Source organism: Pocillopora verrucosa, chromosome 6 (genome assembly GCF_036669915.1).
Source record: "Pocillopora verrucosa isolate sample1 chromosome 6, ASM3666991v2, whole genome shotgun sequence".
Classification (NCBI taxonomy): domain Eukaryota; kingdom Metazoa; phylum Cnidaria; class Anthozoa; order Scleractinia; family Pocilloporidae; genus Pocillopora; species Pocillopora verrucosa.
The window spans coordinates 7,161,963-7,182,381 of NC_089317.1; the positions used below are offsets into that span (position 1 = coordinate 7,161,963).

At 37.6% G+C, this 20,419-nt stretch overlaps 1 protein-coding gene across 1 annotated transcript; it reads left to right on the forward strand.

Moving 5' to 3' along the window:
• The first annotated feature begins 938 nt into the window (after positions 1-938).
• Positions 939-17,105, forward strand: LOC131792775 (tyrosine kinase receptor Cad96Ca). The gene is made up of 18 exons (XM_066168552.1): positions 939-1,036; positions 3,995-4,267; positions 8,741-8,791; positions 9,073-9,161; positions 9,350-9,405; positions 10,379-10,557; positions 10,912-11,022; positions 11,144-11,162; positions 11,287-11,317; positions 12,065-12,368; positions 12,539-12,649; positions 13,098-13,288; positions 13,975-14,097; positions 14,322-14,392; positions 14,959-14,999; positions 15,182-15,278; positions 15,362-15,461; positions 15,857-17,105. The coding sequence occupies exons 2-18, from the start codon at positions 4,081-4,083 to the stop codon at positions 15,920-15,922; spliced, it is 1,827 nt and encodes a 608-aa protein (XP_066024649.1). The 5' UTR covers positions 939-1,036; positions 3,995-4,080; the 3' UTR covers positions 15,923-17,105.
• Positions 17,106-20,419: the final 3,314 nt, after the last annotated feature.

The following is a 20,419-nucleotide window of genomic DNA, read 5'->3' on the forward strand; positions in this document are numbered from 1 at the left end:
GGTCCAGCCGCCATGACAGCTATTGTTGTATGTATGTGTTTACATTGGTCTCCATTCAATCCATTCTTAATGCAGGAAAGTAAATTCGTTTTCTTTGCATTTGAAATGGGCTCAAGAAAGTTTTATTTGCGGGTTTAATTCTTCGAACTGCGGAGGAAAAGTCCAAAACTCTCCCTTCTGTAACTCCCTTTGCAGAACAATCATGACGAAAAATCAATTGATTTAATGTTTGACAAAGGAATGATCAGTACAAGGAGATGAGTAAGGTCTTTTAACTTTAAGTAATGGGCAAGCCGCATTCAGCATGCCACTGGTATATTCTTTTTATTGCGAAGAAGCCATAGTTTCTCTTTCATTAAAATTTCAGTTTTCTGGTTTGAGGATGTCTTCTGTAGATTCTTTGTCAGACCAAGTTCCAAGTGGTGTGTGGCTTGATTGGCTCTGTTCCTATTTGTTTGAGCAGGGTCAAAAATTTTATCCACCAAAATGGAAGTAGCTTAGAAACCAGGGTCCTTAGCCTAAAGAGTGACTTCCTGAATCAGCCCATAATTCCCTAGACTGGGGCTTTGCTTTATAATTTTTCTTGTGAGCAAGTTCTTCAGTAGCTAATGCCAACAGGTTAACTTGTGTTGAATGAAGTTTGAGCTCCCTTATTCTAGGTGGTTGTTGGGGACCAACTGCTGGCTGCTTTTGTCTGTTTTATTGAAATTGGGTAAATATTAATTTTAATTAAGATTTGCTACGCTATACGAGGAATGATATAATCTCTTTTACCTTTCAGAGGCACTACTTATAAACATCTCTTTAAGAGGAAAATATGACATTGAGGGATCCCCTGTCACCATGGCCTGTGAAGCTTCTGGGAAACCACCGCCGGATGTGGCATGGATTAAAAATGGAGTACTGGAAAGCTCAGGGAAGAAAGCTACGTTTTTAAAGTTCGATAACATAAACAGAAGAGATGCAGGACAATATACATGTCGAGCCAATAACTCAGTGGAATTCACTTCTATTGATACATCAATTGTAGTTCAGTGTAAGTACATTTTAACCGTAGTTTTCTATTTCTGAATCTACCCTATTTACAGTGCGAATCCTGTTATTGGGGTCAGTTACCCCGAACTGAAAAATCTGTTCAAAGGTGACAGGAAACAGAATTCCACATCAAATCTTTTTCGGCTTTGTATTCAGTGATCCCAATTATTGGCTGGGGCAATTGAATTTACGTGGAATCATTGCTCATTTTATGTTACTCAGGAGGATGCGACATTTTTTGCCAAGTCATTGCTTTAGCTGGACTGTGTTTAACTCAGAAAATGGCTTAAAATCATTTCCGAATCATTGTGACAATCCAAAATTCGCTCCGTTTGACTAGCGCACAAGGCTAGCGGATATTCTGATTCTGTGTGAGGGCTCTGGTTGGGGCTTAATGGTGTGACGATAGGTTTTCTCGCCCAAACTGGGAAACTGAATCTTAGCGGACGGCACAATAACAACTGGGGGAAATAACTCGGTAGAGACGACTCGGCAGCGAGAACGGAAACTTGTCACGATTTCCTAGTACACGGAGATCTACTTCGAGCAAGCTTATACGGACGTCAAGGATAAGACAATCTTTGGTTCCACAGTACTTTTATTCTAGGTCAGGCCAACAAGCGACATGACCCCTAGCATACTCTAGTTTGTAATCATCGAAGCTGTACAAGGTACTTGCTTAAGAACTAACTGGTGTGAGGTGCTATTGTTACAAAAATCGTAATATTTGAATAAGGACACAAAGGAGCGGAAAAAAGTCTCTTTGAAGTTAAATGAAAACTACTTAAATATTCCATCTGTTTCTACGACAGAAAGAATCTCAAAATTAAAAAGACGGATGCAATAAACTCTATGCCATTAAAGTAGGAAACCTAGGTGCGAATTTACAGCTCTGGTATAGAAAACAATACCTATCTTAATTGCAGTAGCGCAGCTCAGGAAATAAAAACGGAAAAGCAATTAAAAGTTTCTGCTTATCTATGCAAGATTGGTTTGGAAACCATCACATGAAAAGAAATTAAATTTACGCGTATAAACTCAGCTGCTATCTACGATGAAAACCAATGTTTCCAGAAAGACCATTAACACTTATATTTACCTAAAAAAACCATGTAATAAATGACAAAAGTGCCGACAAGCAGGTGCATGTGACGAAAGCGAGTAACAACAAAAATCTATTCTAAAAGCTACTGTGGTTTTTTTACATTTTTTGATTTTTTTTTTTAAATGAAAGGACTTGAAATGGTTAAATATGAAAGTTTACGAATAAATATGTTCCGAATAACACACACGGGAAAAGTCAGTAAATTTTCCCGTAACAATGGAAAGATGAGAATTGGTCAAAATTCTTTCAGCTGAGAAATTACAGTTTTTACTTATAGCTGGGATCAGCTAATTGGCGCGAAAATCGGCTTAAACTAAAACTGCATACCTAAGATTTGCGCACATATTTGCATGTGTGACATTCGAGATATTATTTCAGGGCGAGAATCCATTTTATATTTAATTATTCGTAAGCCTTGCCACCTTATACTACATACTCGACTGCCAAATAACACAAAAGTGGCGGAGTGCATTATGGAGTGATTACAAGCTTCACTTTTTTTCTCATTTAAAGACAGGGAAAGGAACGACAAAGCCTGCACTTGAGTAATTGATTTTTATGACTTTCTGGTTTTGTAGGTTGTGTAACCTGCAAGCACTATGCCGCCCCCCTATGAGAGATATCTAATTGTTTCGACGTTCACATTTCCTCAGATATTGGACCCCTGTTGTTCAATACAAGGCAAGTTTATTGGGGTCCACATCTCACCCCTTCATCATTCGTTATTTCATTTTAGTGGCTCACAGCCAATTTGATTCAGTCATGGGTCTATTTCAGGTAAAGAAAAAAAAAACCAACCAAAAAAAAAAAGGAAAAACAAACAAAAACGACGTAAATGCCCAGAAATGGCATTTCGCCCAAGCCATTGGGATTGCAGCATTAGGATTTGCTGCTCTCACCAATCATATTGTGGCATTAGGTTTTTCAAAAGAAAGATATGAAGTTTCTGCTGATGGAGTGAAGTGAACCTGTTAAATTCTAGTGGAAACTGGCTGCTTATCTTGATACAAGTAATTCAAATTATTGAGACAGAATTTCCAATTTCCAATTTACAAAAAACATTTACATTTACATTTACCTCAGGCCCAGTGAAGATTGTTGAGTAATCGTTTCAACCTCGTCTTGGAGATCGTTCAACAATATTCACTTCACCATCGGCAAATAAATATTAAATGTACAGTACTGTGCAAAAGTAACGCAAGAGAAGTGCGCGAATTTCTCTTTTTGTTCAAGTGAACTTTCGTCGCAATTCCGTGCGAAGGTTCGAGTGACAATTTGAGGTTTTTTTAGCAAAAGTTCCGTTGAACAAAGATGGCTATTTCGTCTAATTTTTCCTTTGAAACAAAAATTTATTGAAATTTCGTGATGAAAAGTGTCAGTTTACTACTTGGATAGACAAGAATCTGAAGATTCCGAAGAAGGGATCAACTGTGCCTCGTTCGAAGGTGATGCTGAATCTAAAATTTAATGATCAATACCCATAATTAAGTACTGGTTGTAAATGACAGTCAGCGACTAGTGTCACCGCAAAAGACAACATGCGAGGCTTGTGAAGCTTAGCAACAAATTAAACCAACATTAAAAACCTTCGTGTTTGCTGATACTTACTTTTCCTTTAGGTTTTTCATTCATGTACATTTTCATTTCATTTTTCATGTATCATTATGCACCCTTTAGACTTTTACAAGAGATTGTGATTTTTAACTTGTGATTTATTATTTTCATGTACATTTTCATTTCATTTTTCATGTATCATTATGCACCCTCTAGACTTTTACAAGAGGTTGTGTTTTATAACCAGGCGAAATGTATGAGCGATGAAATAAACTGACATAATTTGATTTAAATTTTTAGACAAACCTGAAGGTGTGAGGCTCACTACCAATGCTGCACAAAATACCGTCACTGAAGGAGCCGCTGTTACATTCAAGTGCATAGTTATGGCTGCTGTGCCACAAGTGTCAATTTACAAGTTCTATTTCAATGGCAGCCTCCTAAGCGAGAACAGCAACAGTGAGTATACTCTCAATAACGTCAATCGATCTCAGCACCATGGCGAGTACAAATGTGTCCCACATAATGACGTTGGAGATGGGGCAAAAGCCACTGTGATACTTAACATAAAGGGTGAGTAGAAACATTTGAGCATTTTTAAGAGCTAATGTCAACATGCATCAGACAAACAGCGGCAAGTCACCCAAATTCGTTTTCTCTCCTACCTTCATATTTTGTAGCCCGATATGTCCGAATAATTGTGGTGTAGTTTTTTTGTGAAAATATATTTCATTTTTCGAGAAATGATATTTTTTTCACAACTCGGGTAACATTCAGGGTGAAAATTTGCATATTTGAGCGGCTGAACGAAAAATATCATTTCTCGAAAAATGAAATATATTTTCACAAAAAAACTATATCACAATTATTAGGACATATTGGGCTACAAAATATGAAAGTAGGAGAGAAAACGAATTTTGGTCGACTTGCCACAATATTTCAAATTTGTTCGATGGATGCTGACATCCTCTCTTAAGTACTTTTGATTTATAATCCAAAACAGGACATATGTTTTATAACAGTTTACATTGCGTCAATAAAACTTCCCACACAATGAACCATTACAACCCCGAACAGGGAGGGATAAAGACCCTGGTAATGAGGTTGACGTGTTGTGCGTGACGATCGACACATGTGCTAGTTAGCAGTATTTTCAGGCAGATGTTGTTGATGTTCCTGATGTTTTGAACAGAATTTCGAGGATAGGGAATGTTTTCTTCAGATGTAGTGTATGATGTCAGTATCAGTTGAATTGATATGTTGTCAAAATGAATTAAAATATTGGTCTGCGAAAATGAGCCAAAATTTAAAAAAACCACAATGAACAACCTCGAGTCAAGATATCACCAGTCAATTATATGCTGCCTTCAATCCTAATAAGCCTGGGAAACTGCAAGTGGTGTTTGACTGCACAAACCGATACAAAGGGACATCGCTCAACGACCAATCACTCAGTGGTCCAGACTTGACTAACAGCCCGCTTGGTGTCGTCTTAAGAATTCTTCAGGAACCAGTACCTCTCTCCTCAGGCATTGAAGCCATATTCCATCAAGTAATGGTTGATCCAAACGATGGTGATACCTTGAGGTTCCTTTGGTGGCCTGACGATGACTTATCTAAGGAGCCTGTTGAGTACACCTTTTTGGTGGCACGTCTTCACCAAGTTGGAAAAATTTTGGTCTTCGAAAGGCGGCTCAATGAAGTGATCAACACAGTATTGAAGAACTTTTAGGTGGATGACTGTTTTAAATCGGTGTAACCAAAGAACTCGCCAGTAAATTGAGAGAAGATTTGTGTGTCCTATTGTCAAGAGGTGGATTTCAATTGGCTAAATGCTTGTGTAACAGGAGGCAAGTCCTCAAAACCATTCCAACCTCAGACAGAGCCTCATCAATTTTGGATTTGTGTTCAAATTCTTGTGTGCTTCCTATTGAAGTAACCCTTGGTGTTCAGTGCAACATGGATAGCGACATGTTTACTTTCAAGATGGCACTAAAGGATAAGGCCTTCACACGAAGAGGGATTCTATCAGTGACTAGCTCCATTTATGATCCACTTGGCATAGTATCGCCAATCACCTTACTCGCTAAAAAGCTCCTTCAAGATCTCTGCAAACAAGTACTCACCAGGGATGAAAAGATAGTGGGAAAGTAATGTCAGTTTTGGAGACGATGGCTATGTGATGTACCTATGCTTATAAGAGTTGCCTTACCAATATGTTTGAAAACAATCGACTTTGGCTGGGTACAAAATGCAGAGCTCTCACCACTTCGCAGATGCCTCTCAGATTGCTTATGGGACTGTCTCATATGCAAAACTCGTCCTTGAAAATGGCCGCACCCACTGCAGTCTCCTCGCTGGGAAATCTCGCTTGGCTCACGTGGAACAGATGACTATACCCAGATTGGAATTGTCAGCTGCTGTTTTAGCTGTCAGAATGAATCAGAAGTTCAACACAGTGTTAGGGTTAGTCTCCAGAGCTGTCCTCCAATATATCACGAGCAAAGAGACAAACGATTCTACATGTTTGTGGCCAATTGCCTGACAGTGATACATGATGGCTCAGAACCTTCCCAGTAGAACTTTGTGCCAACAAGCATCAACCTAGCTGACGATGCCAGCAGAGAACTAACGGTAAAGGAGTTATTAAAGAGGGAGGTTTGGTTCAGAGGCCCTAAGTTTCTTTAGGAAAGTGAAACATCGTAGCCCACCTATCCAGTCTCTTTAGTCAGACCGAGCGGTCAGGGTCAAGCTCGAACAAAGCATGTTACTCTCATAGAGGGGACCTCATGAAGGACCACTGAACCTAATGGTTCTTCAATATTCGTCATGGTTTAAGCTTAAGAAGGGAGTTGCTCGGCGTCTGAGATTTTAAAAAATTCCTTAAGAGCAAGAGGTACTTACAAGAGGATCCTGTTGATCCATTACCTTGTGGACGGCTGTCGATGGACGAATTACGACATGCAGAGGCTCAAATCATCACATACGTGTAAAAATTAGCTTTCTCGCCAGTGTTTAATGCCCTCCCAGACTTGAGCCCAGGCGAATCTGAGAAGCGTAAATTGAAGATTATTGGCTCATTTGGTTCAGTGTACAAATTGAGACCATTTCTGGATGGAGCGGGAATATTGAGAGTCGGTGGTCGGCTTCAAAATTCTTCATCAGATTACCAATCGAGACATCAACTGCTGTCACGTTCAAAGCACCATGTTACCAAACTGCTCATTATGGATGTTCATTAGTCTGTGGGTCATCTAGGTCAAGAATATGTCCAGACCAGTTTGAGAAAAAAGTACTGGATCTTTAAGGGACGGGCTGCTCTTTGAAGAGTACTCAGTAACTGTTTGACATGCCAAAAACAAAATGCTGCAAAGGGCCAACAATTGATGTTAGATTTACCTGGCAACAAGCTTATTCCAGATAAACCCCTGTTTTCTAACGTTGGCATAGATTCCTTTGGCCCACTGTATGTGAAGCAAGGCAGAAGTACAGTTAAAAGCTATGGTGTCTTTTCTCTTGCTTAACTATCCGAGCAATCCACATTGAAGTGACCGAGTCTCTGGAAACAGAATCGTTTATTCGCGCTCTATGCAGATTCATCAGCAGAAGAGGGACGCCAAAAATGATAAGAGGTAACAATGGTATGAACTTAAGTAGCGGAGAGAGAGAAATCCCTGAAGCCCTGAACAACTGGAATCAGCAGAAGGTAGAAGTTTTCCTTCATCAGAAGAACATCAAGAGGAAGTTTAATTTCGCTGGAGCATCACACATGGGAGGAGTCTGGGAACGCACGATTCGTTTAGTGAGAAAGATCTTAAGAGCCCTTTTTAAGCAACAATTGGTTTTAGAGACGCACTGCCAACGTTGATGGCAGGAGTTGATGGAATTCTCAATGGTTGACCATTGACTCTTAACAATGGCATGCAGTCCTATTGATTCACCATCTTCGACTACTGACCATTTGTTACTTCGATGGCATTTAAATTTGCCACCAGGAGTCTTCGTTAAGAATGATTTGTACTGCCATCGTCGCTGGAAGCTGGTTCAACACCTTCCTGACGTATTTTGGAGGAGATGGTTTTCGTAATATCCGTTAAATTTGCAAGAACGGCAGAAATGGATCAGACCACGTCATAGTTTTGCTTTTGGTAACCTGATTTTAATTCCCGATGAAAGAGTTCACCCCAGTCGGCGGCCTTTGGGTCGCGTTCTCGAAGTTCACCCAGGAAGGGATGGATTTATCCGATCCGATGGCCCAATACTTAAAGTAAACCTAAGGGGTTGGAATGTAGCAACTAGAATTTGAATTTCTGTCTATTGTCAAGTAACTGCGGAAATATTTTATATTGTTTTTCTTTCAATTGAACTACCATTGTGATGTTCTGTTTCTATTCAATTAAGCCTGCTTTTTTGCATGAGTTTGTGTAAGAATTACATAGTGCTGGTAGCACTTTATTTCTCGCTAGTAGAAGCTTTGTTTTAGTTACATACTTTTCATTACTAGTTGATTTCAGATAAGTCAGTCTTTTCGTTAATTTTTGCTAGCGCCGTGTTACTTTTGTTTAAGAGTTTCATTACCAGACCTGATCACGCCACAAATTGTAAGTTCGTTTCTTTCTTATGTAGCTCTGTCGTTAGTCTTGTTGTTATATGTGTACTTAGATATTTGTATTAGTATTCTATGTTCTATTGAGTTCAACACTAAAAAGGTAAGTTTTGCTCTAAGATTTTATGGACCTCTCTGTAGTTCTCTGACATTTTGGGTACTTTTAAGTGATAGTATTGACAATGATAATAATTATAATGATGATGATAGTGATAATAATATCAGTGATAATAATATCAGTGATAATAATTTTGGTGACGATGATATGAATAATAATAACAGTTCTAGGAAGTATAGTCTATCATACCCTGAACCTCCGTGAAAAAAATTACTTAAGCTAACTTATTATTATTATCATGTGATTTGAGGTTGGTATGATGATGACATAAAATTTAAAATTGCTTGTCGATCATTTTAAAACGTATTTTGTTTTTTCCCAGTTCAAACAGTTTCAAGTACAGTTGCCACCTCATCCCAAACAACTCCCGCAGGTAAATGTTCTTTTATAGGCGTTTTCTTTTTTTTTATTACATGTGAAACTATGTAATCATAATAGCATGTTCTTTAGTGTTACAAAATGAGTTTGAGTAAAAGACAAAGAGTGAATTAGGTCACTGAAGGCCTGGAACTTAGCGAAGGACTGTAGACTCACAAACAATCATAACAATGTTCAAGCTGAATTATTGTTAGATGGAACCACTTCTCGGCAGTTTTTGTGAACCAAGGCTATTCATGTTTTTCGTAAATGTAAAAGGACACGGCTTTTCTTCAGCTTCAGAAAGCACAGAAGTTTACCTGACAGCGACGATACAGGGGAACTGTAGCAGACGTTCAGAAGTTGCTGCGAAATTTCCAGAAATGGTTAGATAATCTACTTGATCCGTGTACCGGAGTGTATGGAATACTGCCATAATATTTGTCATTAAAAAGGAATCTTAATCAATCTATTGTTGACCGAAATCTTAATATTTCTGTTAAAACAAAAGGACATTTTGAACGATCTTCAATAACGAGACAAGTATTCAAATTTTCTTTAAATGTGCTTTTAGGCTTGTCAAATTGCCTTTAAGTTTGGCTGCTCCTCCGCCAACACCGTGAACACCAGGTAAGGTGCAGTTTGTCTCAACACTGAAACAACAAACGCTAACGCAAATCTGGGTTCTGGGGCGGAGAGGAGCTTTATTTCAGTTTGGCGTATTTTAGTGTTAAAATTGGTGTTTCTGCTCTAAAAAATCTCAGTTAATGCAAAAAAATCTACATTTGAAGTACATTTTATTTAATGTACAGCAACAGATTGACACAGAATGACATGAATTAATTTTATTTACCTTGGTTTATTAGATCAAAAATACTCTTTTGGTTAAATCTCAATGTATTTTAACACTTGAAAGTCACCAAAGTACAAATAGAATGCCGAATAGAGAACCGTGCCGTAAAGAGCACAATGCATAAATTATGACTGATTATGCAATTGAAGCCGTGTGGTTACTCAATATTTGTCACGCAAGGTGCGCCTTCGTCGAATTCCTCTCGCTGTAAACTCTGTCCTTTCGGTAACATACTTTGTTTGGCGCTGGATTCTTTCTAATCTTTAGGCTACTCATTTATAATATGTCAAAACAGACCACAAGACGCCTATATCCCCAAGTGTAACGTTGCGTAACTTAAGTACTGCGGTTCTCCTAATTCATAACCTGTTTAACTATTTCTCAAGTAACGTTATTTAAATTAAGGTAGCGACAATTGTTTTCACTGAGCAAAGACAGCAACAAGGTCCTATAATGAAAATGTTATTTATTGTAACAAATGGCTTTGTATTGTAATCGTAATAAGCTTTCAAGGGAGAGATAAACAAATATTAGGAATAGGAAATGTAGTTATATTCTCCAAAGGTGACAAATGTTTGAATAGGTGAAAAATGTAAAAGCGGATGAAGAAACTACTTGCAAACCTAAATGAACTCTTCCCACGATTTCTTTTTGTTTAATACAGACTGTATAATCAGTCATAACTTATGCGTCTTGCTCTTTTCGGCACGGTGTTCGATTCGGCATTTTACATCCTTCCCCCTTACCTAGGTGTGGCAGTGTTGTTCTCGACTTCATGATGAGGTTCAATCGAAGTGTAGTCGTCAGCAATGTTTTGACTGTCCTGTTGGATGCTGCAAGGCAAGAGAAATTCGGAGGTTTCAAAGTCGATCCAGAATCAATTAAACAAGTTTTTATAACCACAGACGGCTCGGAAAGCACAACAAAAAGTATGTTTAGAAAGAAATATTATTGTTAGGTGTTTACACGTATTCGTCCGAAGATGGACATTTTTAATTGTATTCCGTATCTGTTTAATTAAAAAAGTCATTTCTGTGAGTCATATATTTCCAAGTTTTGTTTTCGTCGCTGTTGTTGTTTTTATTAAATTAAACAAAATCTTACTTTTAAAAATTATTATAGAGAGAGTAGCACCTTGCTTTTCCTTAGTACCTAGCCAGTTCGAGTTAACTGTTTTCGTTCTAGAGCATAAGCTATGTAGTGAGAGCAGTGTATTGACCACGATCACTGTAAATGTTGTTTGAATGTTATCTGATCAAGCTTTGTAAACTGAATCATTTTAGGTCCTGAGGAATGTAACTGCCCATCTAACAACGTCTCGTTAGCCATAAATGGGGTTCTTGCCTTCATAATCGTTCTCCTAATTATTTACATAATCTGGCTACATAAGAAAGGTAGGTATAAAATTCGTAATCTATGATAGAGGGTTTGGCTGCAAGATTCATTATTAAGCAAAAGCAAATCTTGACCCACATCCACATCATTTGTCTTTTTTTTCCTTTCGTTCTTTTTCAGGCGCTGTAGGGAAACAGAGGTAAGAATTTGGCATTTGGATTGTGTCGATGTAATGTTCCAGATATGGTATCATCGTATAACAAACTTCCACTTAAACTGATTCTTTGCTCAAAATAAATATTTTTATGCTTTCTCAATTGTAGGACTTATGAAGATGAAAGAGGTGTTTCCTACGTAAGTTACAGCTAAGACATCGAGGTCATGTTAGTGTGGCCAGTAATTATGTAATCTCACTTTACCTCTACTCTCTAGAAGGAAATAAACGCTTGCAACAAATAGGAAGGAAAAAAGGTGTAGTTCTACCAAAAAGGCATAATGCATTAATGACAGGTATAATAAAATATGGGAAGAAGTTTGACTCGATAGGATCTTTGTCCTGGGATCATGTCCTTTACCAAGCTGCTCCATCGATTTTCCTTCGGTTGTCCCTGGTTCAACTGCGTGGTTTCACTTCATAGATCGCAAACTGGTCTGCACCCGGTTGATATTTGTTTTGTAAATAATTTTTTTTCACGCCATTTTGGCAGTCTCTTTATCTTGATGCCTTATTTTCAAAGCGTTAGTCCAGGAGCTTAGTACAGCAAGAGTTTTTTTTTCGTGTGTGCATTTGTCAAAAAATCGCACTACCAATCGACGATCTTCATGTTGCAGTTTGTAGCTTCAACGAATATGCTATGAACCTCGATCACTGCATTGGACATGATAGTTTCAATGGCAGAGAACAAAGTGTTAGTAATAATAAATATTAGTAATATTTAAGGACAAGAGATTATAAACTATTAATAATCTCTTGTTATGAAATAATATAAACGCTTGTCTGATGAAAACGGGTAAACTGATTTTTATAAAAAAGTAGGAAATTTTATTGGGATTAATAACAGATTTGTAAATGAATACCTTAACGGTATGTTGGTTTAATAGAATGACACAGGATTAGAAGATAGCGAACCAAGTCTACCCGATTCAGCAAAACTCACCCAGCCTCCTGCGGAATACATGGATCTCATAGAAGTCAACACACATGATAGAAAAGCACAAAGTACCGCTTCAGGTGCTGATTACGTGCCTCTTCATCCGTTAACACGCAGCTGGGAAGTTCCAAGACACCACGTGACCATAGAAAAAATTATTGGTAAAGGTGCTTTTGGTCAGGTTGCCAAGGGAACAGCAGTAGGACTTCGAGGGAGTCCTGAAACGACCGCAGTGGCTATTAAGATGCTTAAAAGTGAGTTCTTGAACTGTAAATTGAATGAGAGTCTTGGCCTACAGTCATATACTGTTACCGGGTTACCGTAACTTTTTAGCTATTTGTGATTGGATAACTTACCTCGCTATTTCGACATTTTGCATATTATTCCCGTAAACCAAATTTTACTCCTTGTTTTAACGCTCCAGAAAACGCTACTGAATCGGACAAGAGAGATTTGATGAAAGAACTTGACACAATGAAGCAGCTGAAACCACATCCTTACGTCATTAAACTTCTGGGATGCGTTACAGAATCTGGTAAGCTTTGATTATGAGGTCTAATTTTGCTGTACACATTTTGCATCTGATATACTCTGTAACGCTTTCTCGTCATTGATAATTTGCTTCAGTGGAAGATTCACTGCTTCACAATTGCGCACAACAAACAACCATCGCATATGGTAATTTTATCCTTTTTTAGCTAACAGCGACGCTCTTGGATTTGCTGATAGACGAAGACCAAATATTTGCCATTGAACAAGCCATTCTGTTGTATAAGCAAAATCGCTTTTTCTAAGGGAATATTTGGTCTGTACCTTCTTATGAGATCGTTACAAAGTTTTCCAGCTTTTCATCGTAAAACTACATCTTGTTTTCGTACGATTTCTTCAAATGTATTGACCCTGACTGCTATTTATTTATTTTACTTATTGCTAATTTTTTTTAGAGAGAGAAATATCTAAATGAAACTGTTTAATTTCATCAGAACAGCTGCTGGTTTTGATTGAATATGTGCCTTTTGGGGATCTGCTGGGTTACCTGAGAAAGAGCCGTGGATTAAAGGACACTTACTTCCAAGACCCGGATATCAAACCACAAACAAATCTGACGTCACAGCAGCTAATGAAGTTTGCTTGGCAAATTGCTGATGGAATGAGTTATTTGTCCTCAAAATCTGTAAGTTCATTAAAAAGGCACCAAAGAAAAACAATTCTAAAACGTTCTTGTAAGGTGTATCGTCATGTTAAGCTATGTCTTGCATAGAAAAATACGTCTTCACAAGATCACGCCCGGGATATGCAAACGTATTCTTACCGTCTTGTTGAGGCTATTTCTTTAGGGCCAGGAACCCTATCAATTTTGACGTCATCACCTAAGTTGTATTTCAGTGTGCGAATGGCGATATTTGTGCATCGCTGCAAGTGTACCTAATCGAAATAAGATATCTGGGTTTTTCTCGTGTAGGCAGAGACGTGAATGAATAGGATCTTTTATTCAGCCTAAACTGAGTGTGCAACGAATATCCATTTTACTGACAAGAAAGAAAAGGAATCAAAACTTGAAATTAAAAAATTCGTCTTTGGTTGCTAAACTGCTACATTACAGAACCCTATTTCGAATAAAATCTTAAGATAAGCTTTCTATGAAATAATTATGTATTGCAGAAATAAAGTGGTTTGCTTCTCTTTGGAATATGGAACAGCGATTATAGTAATTTTAATTTTCTGCCATATGGAATAAAGAGAAATACACAGACCATATTATGTCGCTGGATATTTTTATTTTCCTATCTGAACCATTTCATTTCAGTTCTTTTTCTTCTGGAATCGCTAATTTTTGCTCTCGGATCAATGCTTCCTTAGATTATTCACCGAGACCTTGCGGCTCGTAATGTGTTGGTTGGACAAAAGGAAACGTGTAAAGTGACAGACTTCGGAATGGCCAGAGATGTGCAGCAGGAAAATATTTATGAACGAAAGACTAAGGTAATCAAGAAAGAGGGGAGGTGGGGGCGGTACTACATATCGTTCAGTTTACTGATCTTTCACAATCATTGTACTCTTGATTTCGATGACAAAATCCTTGGACGGGACCGTAATGAAAATATTAGCCTTGCGTATACGAGTATAATTTTAAATATCACTGTCTTTGACCGGTCGCTTCCTATAATTTTTTAGCTGTTTCACAAAGTGATATTTGAAATCTTTAGGGCCGTCTTCCCGTGAAGTGGACAGCTTATGAGGCCTTGATGTATGGTAAATATACCACCAAAAGTGATGTGTAAGTATACCCGATTATTACCCGTAGCAATTTTCCAACAAGTTTTACCAATAGAATAAGAGAGAGGGTAAGTTTTGGGCTCGGTAAAGAAATAGAGAAAGATGTTTTTCATCCTCTCACGAGCATTGGACAATGAAAAAAAATTCTTGACTCCCCATGAGGAATCGAACCTCAGACCATCGGATTCCGCGCTCCGATGGTCATACCACTGAGCCACAGAGACTCTACGGTGAGCTAAGTCTATTACTAAGTTCATATGACACGCGTCCTGCATACTGCAAGGATCAGCAATGTCGATATAGAGTCATGTTTGTACATAAAAATAAGAGAAAGAATCGGAGCGCGGAATCCGAAGGTCTGAGGTTCAATTCCTCGTTGGGAGTCAAAATTTTTTCTTTGTCCCACACTCGTGACAAGACGAAAAAAATCTTTCTCTAAGTGTTATAAATTTTAACTAGGGCATGAATTCTATGCTTTGTCAAAGAATACATGTATTTTAGTTGTCGTATAAAATGTTAATGTCTTCAATCACCCAATATATATTTGTTTGATTTGTCTTTCTGCAGATGGAGTTATGGAGTTTTGCTGTACGAGATTTTTACCATAGGTAACATCGAATGGAGATTTATAAGACCCTGTAGATGTTTTTTGCTAAATACCATGTTCAATTAAGCAATGAAACGTGTTCAGTTAGACAAACGTAATGAACTTCAAACTACATGGGTGGTGTTTCAGTGAAGGTCGTTTTTTCGTCACATTTATATTTCGATGGTCTTATGGCTCTTCCAGGTGGTTCACCTTACCCACGAATGGATGGAAGAAAAATTGCAAACTTACTCCAGGATGGATACAGGATGCCTAAACCACAACACGTCGATGAAGAATTGTAAGTGTTTTTTCAATTCGTTCTCTCTCATCCTACAAGGAAACGTTCTTTAAATATCTAACAGATCATTTGAACAATACCAGGTATAAGATTATGATGAAGTGCTGGAAGAATGACCCAGATGCAAGACCAACTTTTACTGAATTGAAAAATCAGCTTAAGGACATGGAAACCCTACACAAGGTGAGAATTTTGATCAACATGAAAGTTTCTTTTGACGTTAGACCGACTAGCTTAGGCTTAGCTAATTAGGGTTTTAAACTTAATTGCGTTTAGCTTAGATAGCGTAATTTTTACGAAGTTGGGATTGCGTCTTCTTGTTATGTCACTGAAGCAAGCACTCCACGAAAAACAAGGAGGAAGCGAACTAGAATATCCCAACGACCACTGACTAATTATGGTTATTTAAAAGATCGTAGAATTAGTGCAAAATTTTATTGAGACGCACAAAGAGTAGCAGACGACACCATTGAATTTGTTTTGGTGTGAAAAACTGGCCACTTGTGAGGATAAACGCTTATAACGTAAGAGGAACACTTTTTTAATGATGCTGATTATTATATTGTTCTTTTCTGCAGAAGCTGATCAACATGACAATGTACGACAAGCAGTTGTATGCAAACGTCGAGGATTTAATAGTGTAGTTAAATAGATTTCCGCGGTATATGACCGGCTAACAGTTTTAACAGTTTACCACCTTTTCCTCACACGCTTACTTGGTAGAAAAAGCCATTTTGTGTGAAGCAATTAGGTTGAAACGTCATAACTCAATTGATTTTATATTCCTAAACGCTGTAACGCTTTTACTGATAAAGTATAGTCTTTAACATGTTTAGCACTTACACGTATGCTCGACACAAGCGTTGGAGTTCAGTTTATTTCCTGACTCAATTCTGAAAGGCAGGACAGCGCGGAAAAAATCCAGTTAACTAGATTGATGAGATCCAGCTCAGAGTGCCATAGTTGTCTACAGTTTTAGTAAATTGCTGAAAAAATTGTTTTGCCGCAAAACCCGCTTGATTTTAGGAAAGCTATCTGGCGCATAAACTGCTTTCCCTAAGACTGCATTTACCTGCGATACCAACTCGAAATACTTTTACACTGAAAGTATTCTTAATAAAAAAAATTAACGTTATCCTAGTAAAAAATTATACTTGGCACATTACTTGAGCAATCGTCTTAGCTTTGAATCAAAGTGCTCTGTGAGCAAACTCGTGAATTGACGGATTATGTTTAAGGTTATCTGGCTTAGGGAATTTTGTGGTTGTCATATTTAGAGTACGAGCAGTAGTTCAGTGTTCGCTCATGTAGCAAATCAAATCACTTTGGTCGACAGAAAAGTATTGGTTTCAGAATGAATTTGTATAAGCAATAGCGCCAATTACGTTAGTTGACAAGCGGCCTAAAAACCGTCTGCAGTTAATTTTAATCGTTCACAAAAAGTACATAGAAAGTTAAAACGTGAAGTATTTGGTTACAGTTAAACCGAACGATGTAACTTTTATTCATTTAATATCTGAATTTTCTCAAACAATTTGTTCGTAGTAAAAGAGCGAGCGAAGTTTTAGTTTAAGTTCTACAACAAATTTACGCTCTCGGTGAGTCTTTCCGAGTCCGTTCAATTTGGACATTTGTACCGTAAATTGCACAATAGAAACTGAAGGAATTCAATGAATAAAGGCTGCATTAAATCTCCGTTTGTTTAGTTGGAGTGTACCATTCGAATTTAGTTTTCGTGGAGGAAAGACCAGATTTACACACGCCATTGCAGCAAACAAACGAACAAACTCTCACAACTTCAAAATAAAAAAATTGAGTTTACTCGCATTTTTTCCTCGCCGTTTACTTAATGAACAGAGATAAATCTTCGTTCATGAATGAATCGTCGATAAGAGTGAATAATACTCTCCGTTAGACATTGACTGTTTTTGAAGAAAACATTGTCGTGACAGTCCTAGCCAAACTAGTTCCGTTGTTTTTCAAATGTTCTTGCGTTTTTTTTTTCTTATGTTCTCCCTAATTGACAGGTGTCAGATTGTGACAGATACTTGTAAAAATAATGTTTCAAAGTTTGTTTGGAAGCCTTTTAAATCACCTTTATCGTTACGGAAATGAAAATGTTTTGGTGAGGCATCTCTCTTTAATTTGCATCACCTCCATTTTAACTACCATATACTCGCTCAAAAAATTGTTTAGTTTAGGAAAGATCTTGCCATATTTACAGCCCTAAATCATTCGGGTTCTTTCGGAAAGAATTTCGTCAAGTTTAAAAAAAATTAAATATGCTATGTACCGGCTAAGGGTCGGTCCGTATTGTGAAAAACTGTGACCTCGGTCTTAAAATGCTTTTCACCATACTGACCTCCCAGCCGGCAAATAACTTACATATATCATTTGTGTTTCTGGTTCAAAAGAAAAGGTTGGAAGTAAATGTGGGTGAAAAGCGAAATTTACTGTCTATCATTATAAATATTGGAAAATCAAGGCAATACTGTCTTAATGAAAACATTAATGATTCCCTCTTTATCAAATGAGACAAACAGGAACTAGTTTTGAGTGACATAACTAAGCCAAGACTGCCACCGTCATTTTGGACGTGCTAGGCAACGTATATTCAAGAACAAGATAGAATTTCATTTCAGACCTGTTTATCCATTTTGTGGTGTATAAGTTTCGCATTTTGGTACGTAATATCTATTTAGAATCTTCAAATTGCCTTGAAACTTGGAAGAAAATTGTTCTTTAAACATTCACTGGAAATCGGTAGCCAAAATTATTTGTTTAGGTGTTATTTAATTTTCATGTTAACCTGTAATTTCGTCAGTCGCCAGCACCTTTTGTTGCTTCACACAAGAAAAACACACGATACGAAATGCAATGATCGATTTTGTCCCCAATCTCACGTTATAACAGAAAAAGCTTTTGAACACTTGTAAAGCTCCGAGCGCTTCGGAATAAGTGATATTTTTAATGAATCTTCGAATTGTTTTCAAGTTCAAGGATTGTAAATAGCAGTTTTATGGAAAACGAAGGTTGTTCTCTTATTTCAGTGTGAATCCTCGCACGCCATCCAGTCGCTAGCGCCGCTTGTTGAAACTAAAACGAAAAAAAAATAACTCTTTTAAGATTATCATTGGCTTCTTTTTCACCTCACAACTATTCTTAGCAACAAAGGTCGCCATTTCGTTTGTTTATTACTCGCCAAAAACTATCAAATGCACTCAAAAGTCTAAAACTGAAAAAAAGTTTACAAGAATCGATCAATCGAGCGAGCGAGCGAGTGCTATTATCCAAATCATATCTACAACTCGCTCTTGCGCATGCGCGCGATTCACGAGTTAAAAATGAATTTGCTGAAAATTTTATATAGAATTTGGAAGATTTTTGCCTAGAGGGAAATTACTTTTTCTTAACATTTCAATGTTAAAATTTGTGAAATACAAGGTATGAAACCCAAAAGAAACTAAATTTTAAGATCTGAAGTTTTTGGTAAATCAGAAATGGTGTTGTGTTGAGAAAATTTCTTAAGAAAAATAGATCAATTTCGTGGCTAGTCTTAAGTCAGGCATGACTGACCAGGATTAGTCAAAAGTCACGTGGTTTGATGTAAATGGCCTTTCGTCAATAAACACTTTTTCTAAAACATTTGCTATAATTATAGCGTATAGCAATAAGATGAAACTCTGTACCATATGTAAGACCCGAGTACTCCTCGATCTCTTCGTGAATCTTATCGGTGTTTATCACCTTGCAGGTAAATAACTTTATCTCCTAGGATTTGTCGTCACAATCAGGAGCATGTCGCGAAAGTGTAATGATATTTTAACACTTACCATTTAAATGCACGGATTTTCCCCCTGGAGATGTTTATTAAATCATTAGTGCTCTTTCGAGTACCCTGGAGAGGATAAATAATAATAATAATAATGAGAACGGGTGCTGACCATACAATTTTGGAACAGTCAACAAAAGTTAGTGCTCTGGGAATTATGGGTAGTTGTCGTCAAGTAAACTGCGCTTTGTCACGAAAGAGGTAATAAACGGATTGGTAACGGGACGTACAGTGTAAATTGCTATTACCGGCGTCCAGAGTATTGTCTTGGATAAGACCACTTATCGTTTCGCGTACATTTCCTGATAAATGCAAAGCGTAATAGTAAATGATGCGATGATAGCAGCTGAGTGAAAAAAACGGGGGAGGGGTGGGTCGGGTCGCGTACTGTTTTGCTGCTACTATCGCGCAGTTCATTTATTTCGTTCTGTTTTACTAACTGAACGCCTAGAACCGGCTAATGACTCCAAGTCTCTGCATTTTTTAATTCAGTGGACTTGCTTAAGAAATGGACGTAAGCCGTAATCAAAGAACCTTCGTACAATTACTTTATATACTTATTATAATATGTGCACTATACTTAACAGTTGTTCCATGAGCCCGCACCTGATAAGGACTGGCTATGCCAATCTCGTATCCAACCAGTCAGAAACAGGAACCAATGGAATAATTGACCGCACGACTTGACCACTGAGCTTGTACAGATGAAATGTTACCTCAAAATTCCTGTCGGTTCATTCTGTCAATTGAATTTAAAAAAATTGACCCCATCAGAAAACCTGAGTAGCCAAAGAAAGTAAAAGGGAGACGTTGAATTCCACGTGTTTAAAAAAATATGTGGATCAAGAATTTGATCGAACCCAAACCCAAACACAAACCCAAACCCAGAGGCTTCACGAAGCAGAAAAAAATTGTTTAGGTTAATATGTAGTTCAGATTGACACTCGAATAAAATATGATTTGTTAAAAGCTTCTTTATAGACACTCTGGTCTTTATGTTTTATCGTTATGTAAATGAAATGGGTGTTTTGTATGGCGTAACATACCGTTCAAAATTCAGTCAGGTTATTTTCCCTATCGAAAAACTAATTTAAGTGTCGAAAATCAATTTAAAGGGTCCGTTATTGTTGGCCTCTTTCAGACCTCCTCGTTGTCTGCTATTTCCCGTGTCTGAAAGAAAACATTCAAGGAAAATGACACCCGAGCTATGGGGTAAAAAATGCTCGGTGGGACCCGGCTACGCCAATTGTTTCGTAGATTTTATCGAACACCAATTATTCAGTCAATACAACGGCCCCAAACCTGAACT

Coding starts and splice junctions, on each gene's coding strand:
- LOC131792775 (XM_066168552.1), top strand. CDS start 4,081: ATGGCTGCTGTGCCACAAGTGTCAATTTACAAGTTCTATTTCAATGGC. Junction 14,098..14,321: donor TTTATGAACGAAAGACTAAG/GTAATCAAGAAA, acceptor TGAAATCTTTAG/GGCCGTCTTCCCGTGAAGTG. Junction 14,393..14,958: donor TATACCACCAAAAGTGATGT/GTAAGTATACCC, acceptor GTCTTTCTGCAG/ATGGAGTTATGGAGTTTTGC.